A 25,683-nucleotide genomic window follows, 5' to 3' on the forward strand; every position below is an offset into this window, starting at 1 on the left:
AGACAAGGCACCCACGTATGTTTTCCAACGCCCAGCTCCGGTGGAGTTGCGTTGAACTCAAAATATATACTGAGCATATTCGTGTGAGAGAAGAGCATTGTAGCACTGCTCAACGAAAGTATTTGGACCCATGTGCTCTTAAACAAGCTAACGAAACAATTTAGAGGACTGATTACGTTTATGAAGTTCTAAAAGCTCCTATCTATCAAAGGGTCAGCTGCCTGAAGCTCGCAAAAGTCAGTTGCCAAGCGACAAGAGGTTCAAAGCTCCAGGATTCTGAATCATGACACGGCAGTCACTCGGCAAATGGTGGAGAGGCTATGTTTTCCAACTGCTGTCACTGGCGGAAATCAATGATGCCAAGGGCTGAAAGCCCTCCCCCGCGCTGCGCCAAGATGGGGTGGGCAGATTCATGCCTAGATCGGACTTCTCGCACGCACGTATCAAAGAACTACTCCACGTCGCTTAAATTGAGCAAAAGGTTCTGACACAGAAGAGGACTCTAATGCTGGCGCCATCCTTAGTGTACTCCTCGAAGGGGTAGCCGCTGTCGCTGTTCTCATACGCTGGCGGGATAGATCTACAGTCGCGTAGTATTTGGTCCTGCGGCCACCGGAGATACTCCGTTAGACATATCGTATGCGGCCCTTCCAGCTGGCGCTGATAACGCTCCCCGCAAGTCGAGACGTCTTGGCATGAGATCAGTCTGCGGGGTAATGGTAGCGGTCTCCCCAGATTATGCCCTTTGACTGGTACTATTCTTCTCATCGCCGCGGCTCTCCGGGTAAAGCAGCGCTGAGTGAGACCATTTTCTAGGTTAAACTCGGTAAAACACCTAGAATGACAAGTAAGAATGAAGATCAAGAAGGCTTCTTCGGTCAGGAAGATCTGCAGCTGGGGTTTAAGAGAGAGACATTGGGCCACACCCTGGGCCCTCGTAATTGCACACCCACTCTTGACAACCGTCTCACACTCCAAAAATGGCAGGCTCGCAGGAGCGCTCCGTCGAGGAGAAGACGTCTCCCTCACAGCACTTGGAGTCTGTTCAGCTCGAAGAAGGAAAACGGGACACGGGCCCTGTGTACGGCATTGATGAAGCGCATCAGAAGAAAGTGATGTACGTGACCTGCACGTTGTCTCTTGCAGGTTATGCTGACGCACTGCTTGAACTGCAGGCGCCGTGTTGACCTCCGCCTGCTGCCCATTCTCGGGATCATGTACTCGATCTCCCTGATCGACCGTACCAATCTCGGACTCGCCTTTGTGGCAGGCATGGAGGAAGACCTTGGACTTGACATCGGCTCAAGATATACCATTATTGTCATGGTCTTCTTTGTCGCATACATGTAAGCTTGCCATTTGTCTTGCCTTTGATGGGCGAAAAGTCAATGTTCCGACCGTTCTGACCATTGTTGCACAGCGTCTTCGAGATTCCTAGTGTTGGTCACTCTATCCTCAACCCCGAGCAGTGCTTATTGGCGTAATACAGAACATCATTCTTCCCAAGGCCGGCGCGGCCAATTGGCTCGCTTTCCTTGGGGTCGGTTTCGGAGCCATTCTGATCGGCATGGGGTTCACGTATAGCTGGGAAACGATGGCTGTTTGTCGTACACTACTGGGTACGTTGTCGTATTCTGTGCCTAGGTCCAAGCTAATTCAGCGCTCCCCTCCACAGGCATCATGGAGGCTGGTTTCTTACCAGGTAAGGAAAGCTCTGGAGTATTGTAGCGCGATGACTCTGACCAGAACAGGGTGCACATACCTAATCACCTGCTGGTATAAGCGATTTGAAGTGGGCAAAAGACTCGCAGCCTTCTGGCTGATGTCGGTGGTTTTGAACGCATTCGCAGCCATCTTTGCGTATGCGTTGACTCTTCTGGACGGAACACATGGCTTGAGCGGGTGGAGATGTATGATACCCCCTTGTATCCGAGGATAAGAGCTGACCTGACAATCATTAAGGGATCTTCATCATCGAAGGCGCCATCACGGTTGGTGTATGCGTGTTTGGATGGTTTATCATCATCGATTTCCCAACCAAGGCGGATGGCTTTCTATCGCCAGAGGAGAAGCAGTTTGTGATTGACCGTATCAACCACGACCGAGGTGATGCTGAGGAAGACCCGTTGACGGCGAAGAAGATCCTGCACCACCTCAAGGACTGGAAGCTCTATTTCTGGGCCTTTAACCTTATGGCATCAACGCTCCCAGGGTATGCGTACAGCTATTTCAAGACAATCATCATGACCGGCATGGGGTTCACCGGCAACCAGGCTCAGCTCCTCAGCGCACCGCCATACATCCTAGCCGCCGCCGCAACGTACTTCTCTGGTTGGCTGACAGATAAATATCAGATCCGTGGACCTGTTATTGCCGTCCACCAGCTACTCACTGCGGTTGGTATGATCATCACAGCATACGGCCAAGCTAACGGAGCGCGATATTTTGGAGTGTTCTTGGGTAAGTGGTGCTCATTCGCGTAAATACAACATGATGGTGCTAACCGCACACCAACAGGAGTGGGATTTCTGCAATTCTGCATCCCAGGTGTACTCGCGTATCAGGCAAATAACATCACATCGCACTCCAAACGCGCTGTTGCATCAGCCACTTGTCTGATTGGCGGAGGGCTTGGGGGAATAATCGCAAGTGTCACATTCAAGTCCGACGAAAGTCCGTACTATACCACAGGTATCTGGGTGACGTTCGGAGTGACAATTGTCAGCATCTGTATGACACTGTTCATGGACTATTATTTCTGGAAAGTGAACAAAAAGGCCAAGGAGACTGGCGGTCGGATTGAGGGGATGGAAAACTGGTACTATACGCTGTAGGCCGACAGACCAGCTCAGCAACCGGTGATGGCTAGCAGTTCACCAAGGATACAGAGCATAGTATCAATTACCAATGCATATATTGATGAACCTTGCGAAGTTTCATCCTGGAGAGTGTTTGATTCAAGGTTGCGACAAACAAAGGCACGGAATCTGGAACACCCGCGGACCGAGTAAGACGCCCTAGTCCATCTCCGGAAATTGCGTCACGAGCCCCCCGGCCTTCAGTAAACACAGCAACCACCAGCACCTTTTCTTAGACGGCAAGACTGGCGAAGTGCTGTATCAACCCTTCAAGAGCATGCTACCAGGCATTTATTTGTACCTAACAGCAGAAGGGACTGGTCACTAGCGAACAATGCACAGTGAAGTAATCGTAGCGCCGGAGCTAAAATGGACCACTCGTTGAATCAGCCTCCTCGGATAGAGCGGGCTGCCTATTGGCGGACTGTTCCCCTAGGCTGCTCAGCCTCCGCCCGGACGGCGTCTGCCTGCCCAAGAACAACGCTTATCTATCCATACCTCCGCTCCTTTTGCTTCTCTTTTCCATCCAACTCTTGTCACTCCCTTATCCTTTCATCACATTTCGCATCAACCTTCATCAGTTTCATACTCAAATTTGAGCCCTGATCTGATCTAGTCAATATGACGGTCTCACATCTCGTCCGTCGCGGTGCGGAGGCCATCTCCACTCTGAAAAATGGCGACGTTCCTGAGATGAAGATCGAAATCGGATCTCCTTGGCTCGCTGGGCTACTTTTTGTGACCATCATTGCCTTTGCCGTTACTGCTTTCTCGGTATGCTACCCTGTGCGATCTCGACGAATTCATGCTGACAGAAACTACTTCAGGTCGAGTACACCTACGGTCTCCTTGTCCCAACTCTCGCTGCCGTGGAAGAGTCCAACCCCGACCTTTATCTTCGAGTCGAGAATGACCCCGCGAACAAGACGCCTGGCGACCCCATCGACCTTGAGGCTGAGGCCGAGACCACCGCTCCCAAGCCCGTCACGAGCAAGCTACGCACCACCATCCGCCATCTTCGTTCTCGCGCTGGCCGCTGGTCTCGTTTCCGTGGTCTGAGCATGTTCATCGCATACGGCTTCGCTCAGAGCTTCCTTGCTGGTCTTGTTCCCGTCTCGTCGGATGCTATCGTTCTTCGCTTTATCATCCAGATTGCTACCGCTGTCGTGCTTGCCAATCTTCAGGTTGCCTGGGTACACATTGTGATCTCCGAGCCTTCTCCTAAGCGTTTCTACCAGCGTATCCCCAGCTTCCGATCCCTCACCAAGATTCTCCCTGCGGCTGCCTTTGAACATCTCCTTATCAACGGCGCTTACTTTGTTGTCCTCCTGATCATCAAGCTCTCCCACGGTCTTGGCGACTTGGACTTGGTTGGCAACATTGGCACTGGTTCCCCTGAGGCATACCGCAGCGCCTTTGGTCTGCTCTCCATCGCCACTCTTGTTAGCTGGCTTGCGTCTTTCCCTGCCAGGGTCATCTTCATCCGTGTTGCGGCCTCGATGCTGCCTGAGGAGGATGAGTCCATTGTTCCCTTCGACCGCAGCTTCGGCGGAAAGGTCGTTCCCGGTATTGTTGGTGGCGGTGTGTTGAGCATCAAGGATGCCTGGACCACCTTCGACCGCGATGGCTGGAAGCGCTACATCAAGGCTCTTGTCAAGGCCACCGGTATTCAGTTCGCTCTCGCCATGTTCTTCTCCATGGCCATCACGGCCGAGATCTTTGGCGGCGCACTCGTGGTCAAGGGCGAGAACAAGAACTAGATGTTTTCGGTTGGCAAACTATGCCATATACAGAACCACATCGTTGGAAATCACATTGGATCCTGGTTTTTGATGTTCATCCGCGAACACTATCATCCGTGCAATCATCACCCTTTTCCTATCTTACAAATAGTTAATGAGATTTTTCAATTCTGCACATCCTGATGATGTGCTTTCTGGTTGATTTATACTTTATGCAGCAACAATGAAATTTTTGTGCCAAACCGATATTCCGGTTCTCTTAACTGTGGTAGACCTCGAAATCAATCAATCGAAATCATACCAAGGCTGCGAACTTGACCGATATCGCAACTGGGGACCCTTGTGCCCTTGCAAGGAACCCTGGTGAGTTCCTGATGCAGGTGAGGGGGGAAGTGACAGACCCCGCCCCCTTTCGGCCAACCAAGTCGGTCTCTCTCTACACCGCCTGAGGCAGTGATTCTTCCACGATCAACTGACAGTCTCTTCGTGACTGTCCGGTCCACTGAAAGTAACACTTGACTTTATCAGTTCATTCTCGTACCTTTTAGCCCATTCGTCTTTTCCGGTCTCGTCTTTTCCTTCGGAGTTGGGCTCAGCATCCTCTTTTCCTCATCCCCTACCTTCACCTCTCTGCCACCCCCGCCCCCGCTTATCGCCATGGCCACAACAGCAGCAGGCCGCATGCTGACCCGTCAGCTACAGCAAATGCAATCAGACAAAGATATCCCGGGTATCAGTTGTGGTCTGGTGGATAACAATATCTTTGAGTGGGAGGTTATGCTTATGATCTCGGACGATGTCAAGTTGTACGGTGGTGGGTTCTATCCCGTGTCTATGAGAATTAGCCGCCGGCTGTATCTCTACCTCTCCGAGTCCATTCACTGATTATATATCTCTAAATAGGAGGTTTCTTCCGTGCTCGTCTTTCCTTCCCCCAAGAATACCCTCACATGCCACCGAAGATGAAATTCGAGACACCCCTCTTTCATCCCAACAGTTCGTACTCCACAATCGGGCCCTACAGCCGCTCCCAGATACACGGATAATTACTCACAATCTCTAGTTTATGCCAACGGCGAAGTCTGCATCTCAATTCTACACCCACCAGAGGAGGATAAATACGGCTACGAGTCCGCCGCAGAGCGCTGGTCCCCTGTCCAAACACCCGAGACGATCCTCCTCTCCGTGATCTCTATGCTCTCAAGCCCGAACGACGAAAGCGCAGCGAACGTTGAAGCCGCACGGCTGTGGCGGGACGACCCCAAGGAATTCAAGAAGCGGGTCCGCAAGTGCGTGAGGGATAGCCTCGGAGAGGAATAAATCTACCTTCTGCCATATACGATCTACGATCTTCAGCCTTCTTATTCCCTTTTCGGGTACCTAACGCCTCTATCACATTTCTGGGTTATATAACGCGCTGGTGTTTGGCGTTATCAATGTACTTCTCCGTTTCTTTCCTGGTCCGTGGTTCTTGGGGCCGTTTTATCCTCTCTCCTTCCTTTACAGTATAGATCGCGTCTCTCAACTCGGCGGTGTCAGACAGGCAGGCAATCCTGCCTAGTTTCTTCTTCTGGAGTTATATCTCCTCGGGACCTCCATCTGACGGACCAGCTATCTAGTTTAGTCCGTTTGCCCCTTCAGCATAGCTTAGACGGCCATCGTCTTATTTACGCTTTGCATATGCGACACCCCATAGCTAGCACAACTTATTCTCTAATCTAGCATTTCTCACAATATCCATATTTTAAATACGATTGGGGGATTAATTCGACCGTAAGCTTCCTGAATATTGAGACTTGATATATAGTTGGTCTACCTCGACCAGACTTCGCTTATGCGGTCAGTCCAACCTTCATTTCCATATATTTCCACTTCTGGTGTTGAAAATCGGTTCTCGGAGTAGCTTGCCTAGGAACAAAGAGTTACTGAAGATAAACGCATTCGTACGCGAGATGGGAGTGGGAGATTGAAACGCGCCTGTCCCTGGGCGCGTTGCGTCTGGTTCGTCTTAAAGTACTTCGTGATGAGACCGGCCGGCTATGCTTGAATCCGCTGTATGGTGGACATTTAACTTACCATTGGCGGAGTAGTGTCCTGATCCTCGAGAATACACCCATGTCGTATCGGGGCGACTACAGGAAGAGACCGGAATGGAATGTGTAGATGGATCCTGATGTGTATCATGCCAGCATGGCAAACGCAATGTTCATTTATAGATGATCGACAGAGTCAAAAGTCTAAAGATATATATAGAAGAAATGGAAAGAAAGAAAGAAAAAGAGACGTGAATGCACTCATAGCAAGCTGGGTGTTTTCCGATCAAGGCTGAGCCTTGACGCCCTTGCGCAGTGTGGGGAGGTAGAAGCTGGGGTGGAAGACGGTGAGTGTGAGGAGGGCAAGGGCGATCATCCTGCATTTCTAGTCAGTGATTGTGTGCAAATCTTGGGGAGTGGGCGACGTACATTCCGTCTAGCACGAGGAACTCGTTCTCCTTTTGCATGAGGGGGTTTCCCCAGCCGCCGGCCATTTCAGGGATACTGTGACTTGATGTTAGTTTACTCCAGCGAGGTTTGAGAAAAAGGTGCTTACCGATAGATACAACGGATCAAAACAGTCAAGTAAGCGAAGATCTCAGCAAAGAGGATCAAATGGATGCTCCTGCGGCCGACGGATTTCTCGCTGAAAGATCCTGGTCCGCTCTTCCTGACCCTCCAAAAGAACTCCGCAGCGAGAAGGCCGCACACTGACATCGTCGCGACTTGGAACGCAATACCGGTAATAATGATATCGTTGCCGACTTGGAGAAGGTCGTAATCGTTTTCAGCGGCCGCGGCGACACCACCACCGCATGCTTGCAGGACAAGCGAACCTACATCGCAGCTGATAAAGATCCAGGTGAAGAGCTTTGGCTTGAGGCGCGAGTGTTCAGGGCCGAGCGCCAGGATAATGTGCTTCAGAGTGAGGTAAATGCCTGCGGCGATGAGTGTCGGGGCGAGAACGAGGCAGACGATCTGGAGCTTGAAGGCGTCTCCGTTCCACGGATTATCGTTCATTAACACTCTCCCTACATAGCCTGCCAACTCCATGAGCGCTCCTCCTGCTAGAGCTACCATTATCGTCCATGATCGGTAGTAGACGCCGACAACGAGCTGGCCGACACCGAGAATGCCGAAAAAGACGGTAAAGAACACATTCCCGGCGAAGTTAGGATAGTAACCGTAGGTTGTGGCCTCAACCGGGCAGAATGCGGACACTTGAGAGCATGTGTCGTAGCTAGCCATCTCGACGGGTATTAATGGCGCAAAATAATGGGGGCCGAGTTGACAAAAGAGCGACGGGCGTAAGAGGGATAAATGGTCGAGAATGCTTACACCAGCATTATTCGAAGGAGAAATATCAAGCGCTGGGGCAAATTCAAAACCCTCAGATTTCCCCGAATCAATCAGGCCGACTGACGGCCCTGGGGAACCGACATTCTATTATATGGGATGCAACCCCTGCAACGGGGTCTTCCCCGTTCGATGTGATTGAGGCGCTACCATCCTTTGGTGGATCTGACAAGTATACTCCAGTCAAAATTTCTCCGACGAAAAGCCTGATTGGTAGCGCCTTTCGTTATCGCTATCGTTTTCGTTTTCGCGTTCGTCATGCTCCAGCTCCACCGGACCAGTATCAGATTTCTTATCCCCGGCCCAGCAAGTTCATTCTGACCAACGACAGACAGGCAATCCCGTGGCCCTTCGCTTAGGCGTGCTCGGCTCAATTCAATGTCCGGCTTGCGCTCTTGATGTCATTGTTCGCATTCGTGATTCGCCCAAACACTTTAAAGACCTTGACATTTTGCGGCCGACTCGCGGGGCCTGGATCGCCAGTGTCGAACTAGAGGACTCGAACCGGCAGCTACCGAGTTGATAATCCGGGCCAAGGTCTTGAGTTGCGTCGGTCATCCTTCTGTCTCGGGGAGTCGGGCTCGCTGATCGTGAGGCAAGATTTCCGGAAATCGCGAACGGTCGGACCTGACGACGCCCAGGATTGCCTCAGAGCTGTTCTGGTCTCTGGATCTCGGTACTCTTTCAAAAGAGGAATGAAACCGCTAAAGAATACAGATGGGTCAGGGTCGCAGCCTTGCAGGTGGATGGTGGAACCATTAATCACGTGTCGATAACAGATAAGACACAAGGACCCACGTGGATTTGGCGGAGATGGCATCGTAGTGCTGTCAGCTTTCCTCTGCATTTTCTGTCCTTCATTGCTGATGCCCGGCGAGTGCATTTGGGCTCTTCGGCCGCAAGCTTAAGGGGTTTCTTCGGAATGCATGCATTGAGGCTTGTTCCTTGTACGACATGCCACCTCGGAGATCCCATACCAAGTCACGCAATGGCTGCGACCAGTGTAAGAAAAGACGCGTCAAGGTAAGCTCAACTACCGTTCCCTTTTCACCCGACCCACTGGTTTGAAGTCTTCTTTCTAACAATCTCAGTGCGATGAACAAGGTCCACCGTGCTCCAATTGCACCTCTAGGGAGCTAGATTGTTCTTTTTCGAGAACTCCGGTGGCTCGTAGCACACCCAGCTTACCAGCCACCCCGAATACGGCTTACGGTCACGATGCTCGTCCATCTCCTAATGAGCCATTTCAGCACGACGGTAGTGCTTTAGCCAGTGGCCTTTCAACGATCACGGAGTTGCGACGGCTTGAATTAATGCACAAGTTCTCCACGGAGACCTATCAAAGTCTCTGTAATTCTTCAGCGGACTTCTACATCTGGCAAATGACCATTCCGCGATTAGCACTGAACCATGGTTTCTTGATGAAGGGAATCTTAGCTGTTGCGGCATTGCACTTGGCGTCGTCTATGGACCCTGCAGAGGCGCCTATCTATATCAACACCGCACTCGAGTACCACAATCAGACGCTAGCCCCTTACCGACATGCTATAGATGAGATCAATCCGAGGAATTGCGACGCCGTATTCGCTCACTCTGTCGTCACGACCATCATTAGCATAGCCCTTCCGCGATCAACGACCGAGGGACATGGGAGCAACGGTATGACCGAGAAGATCATTCTGGCCGCCGAACTCCTTCAAGGCGTCAGTAGCATCTCACGGTTATGCCGTCCCTGGATGAACGTACAGCTTTTCACTACAGGCGTGGACTTTTGGGCATATTCAAACACACCTCTAGATGCAGACGCTGAAGCAGCTTTGAACGATCTTTCCACCCTGGCCGATGATGTTACCGACGTAGATCAGCAAGGCATGCTTAAGGAATCGATAAAAATGCTTCGGAACTGTTTCGCTAGGTATACTAAGATGAGAGATGTTGCGTCACCCCTTGCCTGGCTTGCGGTGGCTAACAAGGACTTTTTTCATGCTTTGCGATGTCGCCAGCCGATGGTACTACTCGTATTAATGCACTGGGGCGTCCTTTTGCATGAGCTGAATGGCAAAGTATGGTGGGCCAAGGACTCTGGAGCAGCGCTCGTCCTGGATTTGCTGGCTGAACTCCAGCCATACCACTCGCGGTGGGAAGCTGTACTTCTCTGGCCGAAGCAAAGGATCGGTTCGCGGGGGCAGTTGACCTATCTCGGTGGAAACGGTATCAGACAATCCCACTGAGCGGACCAAAGGCCAGAACCACTTCTTCCACACGATACGATCAACATCAATGTGCCTTAACTCGGGTATGTATGCTTGCTTTGTGGAATATGTATATGTTAATCACATGGATTACTGACTGTGGTGACAGCTTGGCTGACCCATGGCTAATAGGCAGTCAATTCGACAAACCCTTATATACGTTGTCCTTGTCTCTCCTCAGAGTCTCGCCAACCTTCTCATGTTCTTATTATATACGTCCTTGATACGTGCTGTGTTTAGTCGATCTGCATCATGTTCACACGCTGATATGCTCAATGGCCCGCCTAATTGCTTCAACCAGTATGACCTTCCACAGTCAAATATCCAATTCCGGCTTGCCACTTTCACTAGCTCCGCGAGAAACGACTGCGGGATATTTCGGTCTTTCACAAAAACAATCCTGGGCAGCTGTTCTCGGATTTCGGCCGGGACATGAGTTCGTACAATCTCAAGAAAGTCGTCAAATGTTCGCTGTACATACAGTTCGGATCCCACCTGAACAATCCCTCGTGTCTTCGCAGCGGCGTGTACCAGGCAGACGTTTGCAACGAAGTCAACGGGAATCTCGTCCAATATGTTCACACCACTCTCGTACCCCTCGGCTGCATGCCAAGTTTGTGTTCCCCCTCGGTCTGAAGTCAGGAGGTCCGCAAATTTGTTCAGTGGGTGAGAGCCATCTGGACCGTACAGAGTATAAGGGTGTCTGAGCGCGGAGGCGAAGATAGTTGGACGAACAAACAAAAGAGGAAGAGTTGGAAAGTGTTTTAACATCAGCCGCTCCATAAGATGTTTAGAGTAGGTATATGATGACGAGAATCGGGACGTATGCGGGGAGCTTCTTGATTGCAGTATGGAAGCGACCTCATCATCGCAGTCGACGTCGGACAGAGCGTACAGGCGCTCCCCGATGTGCCCATCCGGCAAGAAGCTATTGGCATAGGCAGTCGAGAGTTGGATGAAAAGTCTCAGCCTCTTGAACGACGATGCCAATCTTGCCAGCTCCAGAGACGGGAAGCAATTGTTTTCAAGAGCGTCAATGATATCCGAATCGAGTGAGATCTTGGCTGCTGTGTGAATGACAAGCGTCACCTCGTCGCGCAGCCGCTTCAGGCTTGCAGAATCCATCCCCAGGTCAGGTTGCTTGATGTCACCAATAACGAAATGAATCTTTTTCGAATCGAGCAAGGCTTGTGTCTGGCTCGGCATAGTCTTCCTCCAGTTCTTCACAGCTACATCCGACGACTTGCGCACAAGAACGAAGATCTTCCGTGTCGGGAGCTGCAACGCCAGCTTGTACAAAAGACACCCGCCTAATGATCCTGTGCTGCCGGTGAGAAACACCGTGTGGTTCTCGAAAGCCGTCGCGTATCCCTTCCTCTTGATCTCATCCTCCTGCGGAGAAACCATCTGGAGCGCCATCTGAAATTGAGGCCTGCTTGGCGTAGCAAAAGCAAAATAGAAGAGCAATAAACGGAGGATTATCTCCAGCCATGCGAGAATAGCAGATATATGGAAATCCCCTGGTCAACTACTTCATGTGTCGCCGAGGTTGACCGTCCTTTGTACAACCTCGACTCTCGACCTCATGAGAAAAGCCTCTCAAGTATGCCCTCTTTGGCCCCTTGATAGAGCCAGCCATAGCATGGTAGAGTTCGATCAGACTATTCTATTGGCTTTCTCAAAATTACAAGCCTGTACCTTTCAGAACGGCCATCCTCACCCTTGGCAGAATGGCTCATGGCCCTTGTCTTTGAGGCCACATGCCCGGCTAGTGCTGATCACCGCTGAAACGGGCACAGGTAACCTAACTTATATGATAATATATATCAAAGTAACAAAATAGACTTCCTCCCTTTAATGCAATACAAACGAACCCTCTCGCTGCTCTCTGTGGACTAGAGAGGTCCGACTGAGAAAATCAGGTTTAGCTATATATTTGTCCTTGTCCACACCGTTCGTAACAACATTACGCCAAATCTGTCCTCCAACTCGGAACTCAGATGCTGTCACGAATCTTTTAGAAACTAGCCGGTCTAAAAGAGCCGGTTTTGAATTCGTTGCACGGGCTCGACCATGGACGAGGGGTGAGATAGGGCCTTCCAGCGAGGTAGCACAATTCGAACCCAATCAGAGGGACTGGGGTATAACGGCGAAACCGCACCGAAAAAGACTAGCGGGATGGAATAAATAACCGGAATCAAATGTGCTCTGCCTCTCTATCCAAATCGTAAATAGTTACATGCAAGTAGAACTGAAGTCTAGGTACGGTACTAGTAAGAACAATACCTTGCCCTCCGAGTCAACATCAACATCAGCATCAACAACAAGAAGCACCTCCCCATCCCCATGTACAAGCATCCACAAGCACCAAGCCTCCCCTAGCTATCTCATATGACACACAAAAGTACAATCCCCTCCCTCCCCTCCCCTCCCCTTCCCTAAAACCTCATAATCCTAAGAAGCCTTGAAGTTATTACTGCCTCCTTTCTCTCCACCCTTGCACCAGCATCTTCCTTCACCCTCCCGCTCGACTTGCACGAGGATGTCCATTCCCTTTTCACGGAGGAAATCGACGGTGCGTTGCCGGACGTCTTCGAGGTCGGAGGAGCGGGAGGCCGTGACGTGGATTACGCCGAGGACTGGGGGTGGTTTTGAATGGCTGTGGTCGTGGTCATGGGAGTGGTCGTGATCGTGATCGTGAGAATGGGAATGGGAATGGTCATGAGCTTTGGAGGGGGAGTGAGAGTGGGAATGGGAATGGTTGGTGGAGGGGTGAGCGTGAGTGTGGCCGTGGCCGTGGTCGTGGTCGTGATCATGATCATGATCATGATCACAGACATGGTCGTGGATGTGACTGTGTTTGTGGTTATGGCTGTGACTGTGACCATGATCGTGTCCATGGCCGTGACCGTGACCATGGCCATGCCCCGACTTCTCCGTGTCATCCAACCAGAATTTAGGAACGGTGTATCCTACCACACCGCGCAAAGTACTAACCCCAGCCAGGGTTTCACGAACATTGTACTCCACATCCGCCGGAAGCGTGAGCAACAACGACTTAGCTGTGCTACTGACCAGTGGTATAGCGGACGCAAAAATTAGAATCGCAATCATACACGAGGCAATTGGGTCATATCCTGCCCAGCCAGAGTAGTGGACTAGGATAGTTGAGATCACAACGGCCACAGAGCCGAGGGTATCCGCGAGGATGTGCAGAAATATCCCGTGCATGTTCTCATTTCCGTGCGAGTGCCCGTGGTCATGTCCGTGATGTGCATGCCCGTGATCAAATGCCATAATTCCGACGAGGTTAACGAGAAGGCCGGCGACACTGACTGCCAGGAGTTCTCCCAGACGATGCATCTGGCTTCCTGAGGAAAGCCGCTCCACCGCCTCGTAGATAATCTCGACACTAATAATCCTATAGGAAATTAGAGGACAATTCGATGGCAGATTGCGCTTCACACTTACATGAGGAAAATCCCGTTAGCGAATCCGGAAAGCGTGTCAACTTTGCCGTAACCGTAGGGAAACCTGGTGCTCGGAGGCCACTTGCTCATAACAGCGGCACATAGTCCAACCACGAGCGCCAGGCAGTCGAAAAACATGTGAATGCTGTCACTGAGTAGCCCAAGGGAGCCGGTCGCGAAGCCATAAAACAGCTGAACAAGCATGAAGCCGAAATTAAGGCTGCAGCAATTAGTAACCTGCGGGATTGATTTCAGTATAGGTGAATATATACCTCATGAAGTAAAAGATGCGGCGAGAGTCACGTTCTTTGAGTATACTGTACAATAATGGATACGGCTCACTATAACGGAGTATGATCTTCGTTGCCTGGGATGAGTCCGCCACTGTGGGTGAGTGATGGTGGTGGTGGGAGTGCTGTTGTCCGGAACCAGAGTGCTTATCATCGAATTTCGCGGAGAAGAAAGACACTGTAGCTAGCAGAAAACGAACAATATAGACATAGTAAATTTCGGTCTGTGCTGGTGGTGAGCAAAACAAGGCAGCACTTCCTGCAGCAATAGCAACACCGATTTTCCGAGGGGAATCTATGCCAGAAACGTCGAGAAATGTGAGGGTGACGGCGAAAGAGCCAGCAACAGCTGCTGAGTAAACGATATCAGACCCGCCAAGAGTAATGTTTCTATTAGCAAGGAAAGTCATAAGACCCAAAACTAGACCACCAAGAGCAGCGATGATCGGATTTTGTGATGAGTTGTCGGGTTTTGAGAAGCTCTGTGTTGAGCCATTTGCGCGGCTAGCAGTGGATATCCCCAGTCCGCTACTAAGGTCTGAAGTAGCTGGAAATGGCGGTCGAATGAGGAAGATTGAAACAAGTAAAGCAATGTAACCGGAAAGCGGTGCGCTGTCCCATGAAGCATTCAGTCCAAGAAAGCTTGCAGTCAACATAGCAGGTACAAGAATAGCTGCCAGTTTTTTAAAGCTTTGTTTGCCTTTCAGACCGGCCGTGATTGCATGACTGCGAATCAGTGTGGGCAGCCCAGACCCAACCGCAAGGCATAGGGACAAAGCAACAAGGAAGGCTCCCACTTTGAGGGCTGCATATATGGGCAACGCAATTGAGATTGATTGTGCGATCGCTGTGGTTCCAGTGGTGATATTTGTAGCGGGCATCTTCAGGGCGAGTCCGATCTCGCCCCGCTGGCTAGAGCGAAGCAAGGTGCAGCATCCGTATAGTATCAGGGTTGCGGAAGTCAGTCCGAGTGTTCGTGAAGTAGTCCGTTCCAGACTCCCAACAGACGATGTCGAGTCGGGTTCAGGTTGTGTCCATTGCGCATAATGTTCGTAGAACCACGACAGAGCAACCCACGGCAGGGTGATTGCCAGTCCCGCGACTACTTCATCCCTAAGAAATCTGTCAGTTAAAGTCGACTAGAATTCCCGCGAGACAAACTGAAGTTTGGGCGCATTGTCCAAGTGTATCCCAAGCGTCTTCTGTGCGTGTGCATCGGAAAGGGGATCGGGGTGCTCATGACGGTGGGAAGCGTGGGAGTGCGTATGATGATGTCCCGATGGCTTGGGGGCCTCGGATTGACCGTTAGAACCGTTCAGGCTGTGAGCTTCAGTGATCGATTGTTGCGACTGATGTTGGGCTGCGGGCAGCGAGTAGGAGAAGGACTGGGATATCGGCGTCGAGCGGCGGGAGTGCCCACGACCTCTGGAGTGGCCCAGACCATGTCCATGCGGAAGAGAAGGAAGGGTATCCGCAGAGGACATGGTGTTTCCCGCCAGAGTTATATGCGACTATGCGGCGCGTGCGACAGCTGTTTCGCAAGAGATTGGGCAGGTGGGGATATAGGAGGTCGGAGGACAGGTAGTTCGAGAGGCGGAGCGGCCAAGAAACGGAGGCGATGCAGCTTTAGGAGGTCGAGTAGAATGACCTTCCAGGCGATTCAGCGGCAGATTGCGGCATAGCGCTTGAGAGGTATCTAGCTTTGATGCAATTGATCGATAAGAAGCATCCAATGTGTGGAGGAGTTGCGATGGTGTTTTGAAAGGAGTAAACTCTCGTGTCGTCGACGAGTCAGTTCAGTTTCGCGATAAGGGGAATCACGTGGAGGCCGCGTTATCGTTGCTTGGGGCCTGAGATATAAGGTTGTGAACAGCTCCCTCTCCATCGGAGACCACGTTTTCGAGCCGAGCTCCCTTTCAATCAAGTCTCTCTAGCACCTGACCTGAGGAGAGATTCTGATCCATTTCTTGGAATAATACTACCTCATTTTCGAACCGGCCGCCTGCTCAATGTCGAACTAGACCAGATTTACCTCGCAAATCGACGTGTGGTCTTGTGTTCTCTTCCCCTCACTCCGCACCCGTCTCCAGCTACCATGCTCGAGTTCGCGATTGAAGTCGCCTTTTATATTTCCACGGCAGTGACATTGTTCATATTCCTGTTACCGTCACAATATGAGCATAAACGCCCAGGGAGTAGCAATGGCTCCGGCGCACCAAAAACCACTGTGCAAGTCCTTGTGCTCGGCGATATCGGTCGCAGCCCCCGCATGCAATATCACGCATTAAGCATTGCTCGCGGCGGCGGCCATGTGGAAATTATTGGCTATTTGGGTAAGCGTCCCTGCTGCTTCGTCTGTTCGCTGCTAATCTTTCTGTGTTAGAGTCCGAGGTTCACCCTGATATCTCTACCCATTCACGAATTTCGATCGTTCCGCTTCCCCCTCACCCTCCGACTCTACAAACGAGTAATAAACTTCTTTTCCTGCTGTTCGGTCCTTTGAAGGTGCTATTTCAGGTCGTCTCTTTGTGGTGGATCCTAGCATATCGCACAAAACCTGCTAAATGGCTTCTCGTTCAGGTCGGTTTCCCCCGTCCAGCTATACTCCCGACCATCGGCTAACAAGCCATGTTGTAGAACCCGCCTTCCATTCCGAGTTTGGCAATTGCATCACTTTCCTGCTTTCTCCGACAAACAAAAATGGTCATCGATTGGCATAATTTCGGGTATACAATCTTAGCATTGAAACTTGGAGAGGCCCATCCCTTGGTCAAAGTCTCCAGGTGGTACGAAAAGGTGATGTGCAGTTCTGCGGAAGCACACTTGTGTGTAACCAAGGCCATGGCGCAGGTTTTGAAAAAGGAGTTCAAGCTAGAGGCGCCCATCCTTCCACTGCATGATCGGCCAGCGCATCACTTCCAGCCAATTCTCGACGGCCAAAAGCGCAAAGAATTCCTCCTGTCTCTCCCGCAAGCAGCGAACATGCACAGTTTGATAAGCGCAGGAAAGGCCAGGGTCATCGTCAGCTCAACGTCGTGGACGCCCGACGAAGACTTCTCTCTGCTCATTGACGCTTTGTGCCGCTACTCTGAAATATCCCGGACATCAAAGCCAGACCTACCCAAGGTGTTTGCCATAATTACCGGAAAGGGCCCCCAGCGTGAAATGTATGTTGAGAAGATATCTAACCTACAGAAGCGAGGAAAACTTGACAACGTCAACATATCCACAGCCTGGCTCAGCACAGGTGATTACGCGCAACTGCTTGCATCTGCTGATCTAGGAGTCAGCCTGCACACCAGCAGCAGTGGTGTGGACCTCCCAATGAAGGTTGTTGACATGTTTGGTTCTGGACTACCTGTGGTCGGTTGGAGCCAATTCGAGGCCTGGCCAGAGTTGGTTACCGAGGGTGTGAACGGCAGAGGCTTCGGGAGCTGTAATGACCTAGCAGAACAACTTGTTGGCCTTTTCGGCAGCTCGAATGAACTCGAGAACCTTCGTTTGGGTGCTCGTGAGGCGAGTTCCTACCGCTGGGACGACGAATGGAAACCAGTAGCTGGAAAGCTTTTCGGGCTTGTCTGAGGTTGTGAGGTGGCGGGTTTCAAGGGCGGAATTTCGCATCGCAATATATGCAAGCATCGAAGACATCCAACAAGTTCTTACAGTCTTGCTGGATGTCACTATGCGATGACAGACTGACAAGGTCCTCATCGAAGTACTCGCTTTCACACTTAGAGCAGAACTTTGATACGCCTGGCTCCTGGATCGCCAAGAACGTCAGACTACATCGGACTTCTCATTCGTCAGCAATGTATCCTCGTCTGGGCACTGTAAGACGTACCAAAGATGTGGCCTGTGGCACACTGTGCTTCTTGTGCGGAATACCACCCAATACCAGCCTCACAGACTTCACATTTCTCGAACATATCACCACCGATAGCATTCAATATTCTTGCGGGCTTGGCCTCGATTGCACTTCCAGGGGCAGCACATTTCGCCATCTCATCCGCCATATCTACCCCGCTGGTCGCTGCGAGCGTCTTCAAAACCCTATGGGCATTGGCGAGTAACTCGACACTTTCTGACTGCACGATTGCACAGCAAGCTGCAGCATAGAGGACCTTTGGAGATAGCGCCCGCCTAGCGCCAGTATTCGCCACCTCTCGGAGTATATACCGCAACACGACCTCACTCCGCTCTCTCATGAACTCAATCGTGGTGGGTGGGCGCCCAGAAAGCAAGGGCACTTCCTCAACATTGAGTTCCTGGCCGTCGGCGGTGGAGAAAACAATTGTTACTCGATCCTCCGCGTTGGTTCGATACTCAATCATGTCACCTGGATGCAGTGTCACGGCCGCTGCAATGAGTCCTTGGGTTGATGCCAAGCCCCACACCCTTGATATCGCTAGGCCTCCAAGGTCGCGGTCTATATCAAATTGTTCCCGCAAATCATCTATTTGATGACTCCAAGGAGCATGAGAGGGCCGATCAGCTCCTGCGCTATTTTTTAAAGGCTTGATTGCGGCGTAACCCCCTACTGTGCCGAGGTGTAACATTGCATTGTTTTTTTCGGGCACGATTGCAATCGTCATTCCTGCATTGCATGAGCGGGACTCACGCGGGTCACTGGAGTGAGAACATACCGCTTATTCTTTCCAAATGCCCCAGTGTTTCTGACGTTGCAGCATCTGTTGAAACGGGTGTCAACGGATAGTAATCTGCATTGGTCTTACTGTCTTGAGAATTTCGTGCTCTGTATGTGCACTCTGGAATTTCAAAGCACACCAGACCGGCGACAGCACCGGCTGCGAGAGATATCCGGCCCGATCCAGTCTAGTACCATGTTAGAGAATCAGAAGAATCTGCGAGTACCTCAGGAAGGCTATTTGCCCTACCTCGTGCGTCCAGCAAATTGGTCCAGTAAACTGCACGTCCTCGGTTTGCGTAACAGATAGTCCAGTGTTCTCCACCGCGTCATAAGTTAGACCGTAACGTAGCTCCTCGTCTGCGCTATCTGCCTGCCAATGTAGACGGACGTTTAACCTGACAAATTGGAGCTTTGTCCCCTGCACAGCGGCGATATTAACCGTTGCGGATGCTCGCAGGTCTCCATTCATCTCGCTCTCCTGCTGTTCGAAAAGCCACGGACCGCTGGCCAAAGTCAAAATTCGTACTTGGGACCGGAGGGCCGAGGCAAACATCGATGAAGGTTGAACGAGGTGGTCATAGCTTGCTGTATCTGGTAAAGAAACGGCAGATATAGCTTCCACACGAAACGACTCAGATGAATCCTGCCGAGCACTAGGTCCCTGAACGCGTAAAAAAACCACATCGTTCTCGTCATTGGTCACGGCAAGAAACGAAATCCCCCATCGGGAATCAGGACCTAGATACAGCTGATTCTGAGCTGGAACTTTGAGTGGCGGGATCCATGTGAACGCTCGTATACTACTTTTGCGTGCCCTTGAGGTGCTCTCTTCTCCCTCTCCAAAATAAGCTTCTAGTGCCTTATTGACAACTGCAATGCGCGTCCATTTTCCAGATCCAGGAACAAGTGCGTAGATTGACAGTACCATGTTAGATGTTAGAACGGCGAGTACGCTGCGCCTGTGCTTGACGAGGCCAGGGGGTGACCACTCAACGCCTACAACAGTACTCAGCGACTGCTCCGCTCCGATTGAAAATCGGTCTCGCGGTTGCGGAAACATGATCGACCACTCATTGATGGTGAAGACATTGGCACGAAACCGAGTCCTGTGCCAGTCGTTGCTCGAGAGTGGTGATGTCTCATTTTCTTGTCGTTTGGAGGGTGGTTTTGGTGTCTGTGGGTGTTAGCACCATTTTTAATGCACAACACGGTATGTTCCTAGACGCACCAGGATCAGTACATTCTCACCCGATGCTACTGCAAGCTCTCCGTCTGAGGACCAGGAAAGGCAGTTATAGCAGGATGGGAATACTTGTAGTTCGAGCGGGTCAAGCATGATTTATAATGCGGAATACGTGACCGCGCTTTCCCTGGCCTCACAAAGAGAAGTTCAAACAGCAGAGAAGCTATCTATATCTCCTGCAAGGTAACTGTCAAATAATTGCCCGACAGGCAGGAGTCCGGATGCTTCATGCGCAGGATATTGATGCACTGTTTTGGGTTAGTGGACATATGTCTCACGTGATAAGGTCTCTTCGGTAAGTTTCTCCATCAGGGCCGTTGATCCGAAGAACCCCAAAAAGAGGCATTCGATATCGGCCCAAAAAGCGGTCCTCGACTCCTCTCTCGTGCTGTCATCCCGGTCCTCGTGTGCTCCTCTTATCACCTTCCTTCTTGTATCGTCCGACCGTGTCGTTGTCGGATTTTCCATCAATCTTCCATCATATTAAGCCGATTGCTTGCCGCTGGAACTGCAAGCTCGGTCACTTTCACTGTTATACTTTCTCATCCTCGGACACTGCCCGCATTCCTGACAACCCGCCACTATGTCGACATCCGCTCGCCGTCGTCTGATGCGTGATTTCAAGGTATGTACTTTGTATCTTCACTAGCATAGGCACGGTAAATGACTGGGGCGACTTTTTCTATCTTCTGTTTTTGTTTTCCTGTCTGTTTTTTGTTTTACTTAAGACGGCCTCCATTTCCGAGTTCTACCGGCTAATCTACTTTGGCTCCCAGCGCATGCAAACCGATCCCCCAGCAGGAGTTTCCGCATCACCTGTCGCCGACAACGTGATGACATGGTAAGCCCTAGAGGCCTTCAACTGCCGGCCAGTTTCTAATTAGATCGCTTCCAGGAATGCCGTCATTATCGGTCCCGCTGATACCCCGTTCGAAGATGGAACATTCCGTCTTGTGATGCACTTTGAAGAGCAATACCCCAACAAGCCGCCTGGAGTCAAGTTTATCAGCCAAATGTTTCACCCGAATGTCTACGGCACAGGAGAGCTTTGTCTCGACATATTGCAGAACCGCTGGAGTCCAACGTACGATGTAGCTGCGATCTTAACCAGTATTCAGAGGTGACATTTCTCTAACCGTCGGTGTCTGATATCGTGTGCTGATATAATACTTTGCCTCTTCATAGTCTTCTCAATGACCCGAACACATCGTCACCGGCAAACGTGGAAGCGTCGAATCTGTATAAAGACAATCGCAGGGAGTATGTCAAACGCGTACGCGAGACCGTTGAGAAGAGCTGGGAGGAATAGGCTGTTAGGCGAAGTCTCCGGATTATTATGACTATTTGACGAAGCAATGCGTGGATCTATAATCCTCAGCGGCAGGCCTGCCATGCTGCTCTTGGGCAAGAGAGGACTGCCCACTCTATCATGATATGCACAGCGCGGGGTTATGGCGCCTGGTAATAATGTTCTCGGTCTTTGTGGATAGCTGCATTTATTTAGTTTGTTGATTGTATAAAGCTTAAACCCCCTTTCTACATACGTCATGTCTAAAGCATTCTTCCCGGTAGATCAACACAGCTGCCATGTATGGCATGTTGGAGGAGTCAAATTATTCGGCATTCCATATTGCGTCGACGACGGGATGCGGGTGAGGGGCGCCAAGAATGACTCTAACGGTGGTGTCGAAATAACGTTGCGACCGCCGCCTCTTTGACGACGCCTAAACACCTCCACGCCCGTGGCCTCTCCGCCTGAAACGGTCGTCGCCAATTGAGCCCAACTCCCGTCAAGACCTCCCCGGTCATTTCTTTTCCATCTCTTCTCCCTCGACTTCAAGGGTTCCTTCCGCGCCCGCATTCTGCAGCCCGAGTATTGTTCGGCCGGCACGTGGACCCCTGACCCAAACAACGCCGCCCACCAATCTTAATCCCCCAGGCAGCTTGTCCCTCGCCCCTGTTGGTCTGAACGAACTCTCCAGTCTACTCCCCTGCCATCGGGGCCTCGCGTGTCCCTGACTCCCTCCCTTTGTCCTCCTCCATCCCGGGTCACCGCGAATCATGGCGTGAGTTTTCCGCTTCACCGCACCGCTCTCATCCTATGTATAACTAACCGGCCGGGAAAATGACAGGTCGAGCTCCAACCCCTCCAACACCATTAAGGGTGCGCCTTCCCATGTTCTCTCTCGAAAATAACAGCCTGTGGTCTAACAGCATACAGTGGTTGCGAGGTTTCGACCTCAAAACAAGGTCGAGCTGGGCTCCGGCGGACAACCTATTGTTGACTTCGAGAACGAGCAAACATGTTCTATAAATGTGGGTTCTTCTTGTGGAATGCTATCCCAGCTATACCGGGAGATGCTAAAATAATAACAGTCCCGAGAAGCCTCCGGGTCGTTCACGTTCGACCGTGTGTTCCCTATGGACTCCAAGCAGCAAGACATCTTCAACTTCTCGATTGCGCCTACCGTGGATGATATATTGAATGGATACAACGGAACGGTCTTTGCGTATGGTCAAACCGGTGCAGGAAAGTCTTATACTATGATGGGTTCAGATATCGATGACGAAGTGGGTAAGGGTATAATTCCGCGTATCGTCGAGCAGATCTTCGCCAGCATCCTTACGAGTCCGAGCAACATTGAGTATACCGTGCGAGTGAGTTACATGGAAATCTATATGGAGCGTATTCGCGATCTTCTCGTCCCGCAGAACGACAACCTACCGGTTCACGAGGAGAAATCGAGGGGTGTTTATGTGAAAGGCCTCCTTGAGGTCTACGTCTCGAGCGTGCAAGAAGTCTACGAAGTGTTACGGCGCGGTGGAAACTCAAGAGCGGTTGCCGCGACAAACATGAACCAGGAATCGTCCCGATCACATTCAATCTTCGTCATCACCATCACACAAAAGAACCTTGAGACCGGATCAGCAAAGAGTGGTCAGTTGTTCTTGGTCGATCTGGCTGGTAGTGAGAAGGTTGGCAAAACCGGTGCGAGTGGTCAAACTCTAGAGGAAGCGAAGAAGATCAACAAGAGTTTAAGTGCTCTTGGTATGGTCATCAACGCGCTCACGGACGGAAAATCGACTCATATCCCATACCGTGACTCCAAACTTACCCGAATCTTGCAAGAAAGTTTGGGAGGTAACTCGCGGACAACGCTACTAATCAACTGCTCGCCCAGCAGTTACAACGATGCCGAAACAGTCTCTACTCTGCGGTTCGGTGTACGAGCAAAGGCAATCAAGAACAAGGCGAAGGTCAATGCAGAGCTGAGTCCTGTGGAACTTAAGCAACTACTCCGCAGAGCCCAGAGTCAAGTTACCAACTTCGAAACTTATATCTCGGCGCTAGAAAACGAGGTGACTTCTTGGCGAAGTGGTGAGGCGGTTCCGAAAGAGCGATGGACACCTGCTCGAGGAAATGAGTCTGTGGGCGCCGCAAAGGCTGAGACTCGTGCTCCCCGCCCAAGTACTCCTTCTCGTCTGCAAGACATCTCTCGGTCTGAAACGCCGCGGCCGGATTCCCGCCTAGGTGACCGCTCGAGCACACCTAGTCTCGTTCTGGAGAAGGACGAGAGGGAAGAGTTTCTCAGGCGGGAGAACGAACTTCAAGATCAAATTGCCGAGAAGGAATCTCACATCGCCAATGTCGAGCGGGGTTTACGTGAAGCAAGGGAGGAATTAAGGAATCTCAAGGAGAATTCAGCGCGGTCTGGCAAGGACAACGATAAGCTGAATACTGAAGTCAACGAACTCCGAATGCAGCTTGAGAAGGTGTCGTACGAGAGCAAGGAAGCAGCCATCACGATGGATAGTCTCCGGGAAGCAAACACCGAGTTGACAACAGAGCTAGACGAAGTGAAGCAACAACTCCTAGATGTCAGGATGAAAGCCAAGGAGACCAGCGCAGCGCTGGACGAGAAGGAAAAGAAGAAGGCGGAGAAGATGGCTAAGATGATGGCAGGATTCGATCTCGGTGGTGAAGTGTTTTCGGACAACGAACGCAAACTCCAGGATCTTATCCACCGTGTCGATGAGCTCCACAAAGTGAGCGAAGTTGGCGAGCTTGTCGCTCCAGACGACATTCTAGAACTCCGTGCTAGCCTGTTAGAGACGCAAGGGTTCATTCGACAGGCAGAACTCACAGTGAACGACCGAAGCGAACTGAACGTGCTGCAGGACGGCTGCAGGGTAGAGCTCGAGCAGAAGCTGGCTACTCTTGAGCAGGACTACGAGGGTCTTCTCGCCCGCAACCTCGGAGAGGGAGATTTGGCAGAGATCAAGGAAAGACTAGAGAAGGTGTACATTACCAAGAAGGAAGCCGAGCTAGCAGCAGCTTCTGAACTGCAGCAGGAAGTAACACGCAAGGACGAGGAGCTCACAAAGCTACGGCAGTCCCTTGCAGATTCGCAATCACAGGGCTCGACAAACGGCGCTGCAAGCAAGAGCCTGCAGCAGCAGATTGCCGAATTCGACGCTATGAAAAAGTCGCTCATGCGCGACTTACAGAACCGCTGCGAGCGGGTGGTGGAGCTTGAAATCTCGCTAGACGATGCCCGCGAGCAGTATAACAACGTGCTCCGCTCGTCGAACAACCGCGCCCAGCAGAAGAAGATGGCGTTCCTAGAGCGCAACCTCGAGCAACTCACCCACGTCCAGCGACAACTAGTTGAGCAAAACAGCAGCCTCAAGAAGGAAGTCGCCATCGCCGAGCGCAAACTTATCGCACGCAACGAGCGCATCGCAAGCTTGGAAGCCCTGCTCCAGGAGAGCCAGGAGAAACTCACCCAAGCGAACCATCGGTATGCCTCCCTTCCCCCCTCAATTTTCTCTCCCCCTAAAATATACCCCCACATCCTACAAACAAAGAGAGAACCAGCCGTACTAACAACCCCCCAGCTTCGAAGCCCAACTCACAGCTGTCAAAGAGCGCCTCGAAGCCGCCAAACAAGGCTCCACAAAAGGCCTTCCCACAATGGACACAAACGGCGGGTTTTCCTTCGTCGGCTCTAGAATCGCAAAGCCCCTCCGTGGCGGCGGCGACCAACCCGCCGCCTCCTCTACCACCCCCGTCGCAAGTATTCAGGGCCAGGAGTCAAACAAGCGCACAAGTTGGTTTTTTGATAGACGATGATCCACAATTTTTCTTCTTTTGCTGCTTGTTTTTGCCGTGACTGGCTCTGGCTCTCCCGTTCAGGCTCTTTGTCTGGTTCTGCTTATTGGCCTTGGGCTTGGGCTTGAGTAAGGATCACATTACTACTAGGCTAGGCCTTGAGGATTTGGGGTTGCGTGACTCCGTACATTGCGTTCGTTGCCTTGAGTTAGACGAGAGAGGATACTAAGCGATAGTTAGCGGAGAAGGGAAGGCGCTGAGAGGTCTTTTTCATGCAGATATTTTATCTACGTATCATACCATGCCATACCATACTAGAGAGTTTTCTTGCTTATGTTTCAATTCATGCTCGGTTCACGAATTCAGAATGTTAATGATATATGCGGTGGCTGGGGTGCACTTGATTCGAGTTGACTCGAGATCATAGGAATCTACCCAGGTAAATGGGGTCGTCCATGGGTTTGGGACGGACAGGTGTGGTGTTGCAGGTGAAACTTTCCATTGTTAGCTTTTCTAGGGCGGCTTGGAATTACGATTCGAGGTACAAGAGCCTTGTACTTGTAAGTTGGTTAAATAAGGAAAGCATTTCTAAGTTGGCCGCCTAATATATAATGATCGAAGCACGTTTCAGCTTCATGGTTGGTCTATATCAGGATATGTCTGATTATATATATCCAT

General features: G+C 51.2%; 12 protein-coding genes across 12 annotated transcripts; 8 read left to right on the top strand and 4 right to left on the bottom strand.

Annotated features, from left to right (window-relative positions):
* Positions 1-980: 980 nt before the first annotated feature.
* On the top strand, positions 981-2,834 carry BJY04DRAFT_219075 (major facilitator superfamily domain-containing protein; the record flags this gene model as incomplete). The annotated part of the gene is made up of 8 exons (XM_073716486.1): positions 981-1,117; positions 1,176-1,346; positions 1,421-1,439; positions 1,490-1,619; positions 1,676-1,702; positions 1,752-1,910; positions 1,963-2,460; positions 2,518-2,834. 8 exons carry the CDS (start codon positions 981-983, stop codon positions 2,832-2,834), a joined length of 1,458 nt encoding a protein of 485 aa, XP_073570417.1.
* A 532-nt stretch (positions 2,835-3,366) lies between these two features.
* On the top strand, positions 3,367-4,847 carry BJY04DRAFT_191084 (uncharacterized protein). The gene is made up of 2 exons (XM_073711587.1): positions 3,367-3,632; positions 3,686-4,847. The coding sequence occupies exons 1-2, from the start codon at positions 3,480-3,482 to the stop codon at positions 4,616-4,618; spliced, it is 1,086 nt and encodes a 361-aa protein (XP_073570418.1). The 5' UTR covers positions 3,367-3,479; the 3' UTR covers positions 4,619-4,847.
* Positions 4,848-6,372, top strand: BJY04DRAFT_191085 (putative ubiquitin conjugating enzyme). Its single transcript, XM_073711588.1, has 3 exons — positions 4,848-5,414; positions 5,504-5,596; positions 5,664-6,372. Exons 1-3 carry the CDS (start codon positions 5,258-5,260, stop codon positions 5,918-5,920), a joined length of 507 nt encoding a protein of 168 aa, XP_073570419.1. The 5' UTR covers positions 4,848-5,257; the 3' UTR covers positions 5,921-6,372.
* A 397-nt stretch (positions 6,373-6,769) lies between these two features.
* On the bottom strand, positions 6,770-8,356 carry BJY04DRAFT_228256 (RTA1 domain-containing protein). The gene is made up of 3 exons (XM_073718800.1): positions 7,190-8,356; positions 7,063-7,137; positions 6,770-7,010 (listed from the first exon to the last, which is right to left on the bottom strand). The coding sequence occupies exons 1-3, from the start codon at positions 7,879-7,881 to the stop codon at positions 6,920-6,922; spliced, it is 858 nt and encodes a 285-aa protein (XP_073570420.1). The 5' UTR covers positions 7,882-8,356; the 3' UTR covers positions 6,770-6,919.
* Positions 7,767-8,692, top strand: BJY04DRAFT_191088 (uncharacterized protein). The gene has a single exon (XM_073711589.1). The coding sequence runs from the start codon at positions 7,896-7,898 to the stop codon at positions 8,346-8,348; it is 453 nt and encodes a 150-aa protein (XP_073570421.1). The 5' UTR covers positions 7,767-7,895; the 3' UTR covers positions 8,349-8,692.
* Positions 8,693-8,702: 10 nt separating this feature from the next.
* Positions 8,703-10,352, top strand: BJY04DRAFT_72035 (Zn(II)2Cys6 transcription factor). The gene is made up of 3 exons (XM_073720933.1): positions 8,703-9,012; positions 9,081-10,285; positions 10,351-10,352. Exons 1-2 carry the CDS (start codon positions 8,944-8,946, stop codon positions 10,218-10,220), a joined length of 1,209 nt encoding a protein of 402 aa, XP_073570422.1. The 5' UTR covers positions 8,703-8,943; the 3' UTR covers positions 10,221-10,285; positions 10,351-10,352.
* A 66-nt stretch (positions 10,353-10,418) lies between these two features.
* Positions 10,419-11,648, bottom strand: BJY04DRAFT_208015 (fatty acyl-CoA reductase; the record flags this gene model as incomplete). The annotated part of the gene is made up of 1 exon (XM_073713935.1): positions 10,419-11,648. One exon carries the CDS (start codon positions 11,646-11,648, stop codon positions 10,419-10,421), a length of 1,230 nt encoding a protein of 409 aa, XP_073570423.1.
* Positions 11,649-12,675: 1,027 nt separating this feature from the next.
* Positions 12,676-15,591, bottom strand: BJY04DRAFT_228260 (metal cation transporter MSC2). Its single transcript, XM_073718801.1, has 4 exons — positions 15,163-15,591; positions 13,984-15,114; positions 13,713-13,931; positions 12,676-13,662 (listed from the first exon to the last, which is right to left on the bottom strand). Exons 1-4 carry the CDS (start codon positions 15,483-15,485, stop codon positions 12,696-12,698), a joined length of 2,640 nt encoding a protein of 879 aa, XP_073570424.1. The 5' UTR covers positions 15,486-15,591; the 3' UTR covers positions 12,676-12,695.
* A 400-nt stretch (positions 15,592-15,991) lies between these two features.
* On the top strand, positions 15,992-17,694 carry BJY04DRAFT_72061 (chitobiosyldiphosphodolichol beta-1,4 mannosyltransferase). The gene is made up of 3 exons (XM_073720934.1): positions 15,992-16,334; positions 16,385-16,581; positions 16,639-17,694. The coding sequence occupies exons 1-3, from the start codon at positions 16,097-16,099 to the stop codon at positions 17,581-17,583; spliced, it is 1,380 nt and encodes a 459-aa protein (XP_073570425.1). The 5' UTR covers positions 15,992-16,096; the 3' UTR covers positions 17,584-17,694.
* A 38-nt stretch (positions 17,695-17,732) lies between these two features.
* BJY04DRAFT_219083 (uncharacterized protein) lies at positions 17,733-19,985 on the bottom strand (the record flags this gene model as incomplete). The annotated part of the gene is made up of 5 exons (XM_073716487.1): positions 17,733-17,761; positions 17,843-18,595; positions 18,645-18,834; positions 18,897-19,823; positions 19,878-19,985. The coding sequence occupies 5 exons, from the start codon at positions 19,983-19,985 to the stop codon at positions 17,733-17,735; spliced, it is 2,007 nt and encodes a 668-aa protein (XP_073570426.1).
* A 281-nt stretch (positions 19,986-20,266) lies between these two features.
* ubc2 (E2 ubiquitin-conjugating protein RAD6) lies at positions 20,267-21,440 on the top strand. The gene is made up of 4 exons (XM_073711590.1): positions 20,267-20,517; positions 20,669-20,733; positions 20,788-21,012; positions 21,078-21,440. Exons 1-4 carry the CDS (start codon positions 20,476-20,478, stop codon positions 21,199-21,201), a joined length of 456 nt encoding a protein of 151 aa, XP_073570427.1. The 5' UTR covers positions 20,267-20,475; the 3' UTR covers positions 21,202-21,440.
* Positions 21,441-21,639: 199 nt separating this feature from the next.
* On the top strand, positions 21,640-25,506 carry BJY04DRAFT_191104 (putative kinesin family protein (KinA)). Its single transcript, XM_073711591.1, has 5 exons — positions 21,640-21,958; positions 22,025-22,056; positions 22,114-22,208; positions 22,269-24,694; positions 24,792-25,506. Exons 1-5 carry the CDS (start codon positions 21,954-21,956, stop codon positions 25,024-25,026), a joined length of 2,793 nt encoding a protein of 930 aa, XP_073570428.1. The 5' UTR covers positions 21,640-21,953; the 3' UTR covers positions 25,027-25,506.
* The last annotated feature ends 177 nt before the right edge of the window (positions 25,507-25,683 follow it).

Source organism: Aspergillus karnatakaensis, assembly GCF_047715665.1.
Source record: "Aspergillus karnatakaensis strain CBS 102800 unplaced genomic scaffold BJY04scaffold_29, whole genome shotgun sequence".
NCBI lineage: Eukaryota > Fungi > Ascomycota > Eurotiomycetes > Eurotiales > Aspergillaceae > Aspergillus > Aspergillus karnatakaensis.

Excerpts from the sequence above, each read along its gene's own strand:
- BJY04DRAFT_191084 (XM_073711587.1), top strand. The coding sequence starts at position 3,480 with ATGACGGTCTCACATCTCGTCCGTCGCGGTGCGGAGGCCATCTCCACT. Across the intron at positions 3,633-3,685 it reads TTGCCGTTACTGCTTTCTCG|GTCGAGTACACCTACGGTCT; the intron begins GTATGCTACCCT and ends AAACTACTTCAG.
- BJY04DRAFT_191085 (XM_073711588.1), top strand. The coding sequence starts at position 5,258 with ATGGCCACAACAGCAGCAGGCCGCATGCTGACCCGTCAGCTACAGCAA. Across the intron at positions 5,415-5,503 it reads CGATGTCAAGTTGTACGGTG|GAGGTTTCTTCCGTGCTCGT; the intron begins GTGGGTTCTATC and ends ATCTCTAAATAG. Across the intron at positions 5,597-5,663 it reads ACCCCTCTTTCATCCCAACA|TTTATGCCAACGGCGAAGTC; the intron begins GTTCGTACTCCA and ends CACAATCTCTAG.
- BJY04DRAFT_228256 (XM_073718800.1), bottom strand. The coding sequence starts at position 7,881 with ATGGCTAGCTACGACACATGCTCTCAAGTGTCCGCATTCTGCCCGGTT. Across the intron at positions 7,138-7,189 it reads TTGATCCGTTGTATCTATCG|TATCCCTGAAATGGCCGGCG; the intron begins GTAAGCACCTTT and ends ATCAAGTCACAG. Across the intron at positions 7,011-7,062 it reads TTCCTCGTGCTAGACGGAAT|GATGATCGCCCTTGCCCTCC; the intron begins GTACGTCGCCCA and ends CTAGAAATGCAG.
- BJY04DRAFT_191088 (XM_073711589.1), top strand. The coding sequence starts at position 7,896 with ATGGCGCAAAATAATGGGGGCCGAGTTGACAAAAGAGCGACGGGCGTA.
- BJY04DRAFT_72035 (XM_073720933.1), top strand. The coding sequence starts at position 8,944 with ATGCCACCTCGGAGATCCCATACCAAGTCACGCAATGGCTGCGACCAG. Across the intron at positions 9,013-9,080 it reads GTAAGAAAAGACGCGTCAAG|TGCGATGAACAAGGTCCACC; the intron begins GTAAGCTCAACT and ends TAACAATCTCAG.
- BJY04DRAFT_228260 (XM_073718801.1), bottom strand. The coding sequence starts at position 15,485 with ATGTCCTCTGCGGATACCCTTCCTTCTCTTCCGCATGGACATGGTCTG. Across the intron at positions 15,115-15,162 it reads GACAATGCGCCCAAACTTCA|GGATGAAGTAGTCGCGGGAC; the intron begins GTTTGTCTCGCG and ends CAGATTTCTTAG. Across the intron at positions 13,932-13,983 it reads CGCATCTTTTACTTCATGAG|CCTTAATTTCGGCTTCATGC; the intron begins GTATATATTCAC and ends TAATTGCTGCAG.
- BJY04DRAFT_72061 (XM_073720934.1), top strand. The coding sequence starts at position 16,097 with ATGCTCGAGTTCGCGATTGAAGTCGCCTTTTATATTTCCACGGCAGTG. Across the intron at positions 16,335-16,384 it reads GGAAATTATTGGCTATTTGG|AGTCCGAGGTTCACCCTGAT; the intron begins GTAAGCGTCCCT and ends TTTCTGTGTTAG. Across the intron at positions 16,582-16,638 it reads CTAAATGGCTTCTCGTTCAG|AACCCGCCTTCCATTCCGAG; the intron begins GTCGGTTTCCCC and ends GCCATGTTGTAG.
- ubc2 (XM_073711590.1), top strand. The coding sequence starts at position 20,476 with ATGTCGACATCCGCTCGCCGTCGTCTGATGCGTGATTTCAAG. Across the intron at positions 20,518-20,668 it reads GTCTGATGCGTGATTTCAAG|CGCATGCAAACCGATCCCCC; the intron begins GTATGTACTTTG and ends TTTGGCTCCCAG. Across the intron at positions 21,013-21,077 it reads ATCTTAACCAGTATTCAGAG|TCTTCTCAATGACCCGAACA; the intron begins GTGACATTTCTC and ends GCCTCTTCATAG.
- BJY04DRAFT_191104 (XM_073711591.1), top strand. Across the intron at positions 22,057-22,113 it reads CCCCTCCAACACCATTAAGG|TGGTTGCGAGGTTTCGACCT; the intron begins GTGCGCCTTCCC and ends AACAGCATACAG. Across the intron at positions 24,695-24,791 it reads CTCACCCAAGCGAACCATCG|CTTCGAAGCCCAACTCACAG; the intron begins GTATGCCTCCCT and ends ACAACCCCCCAG.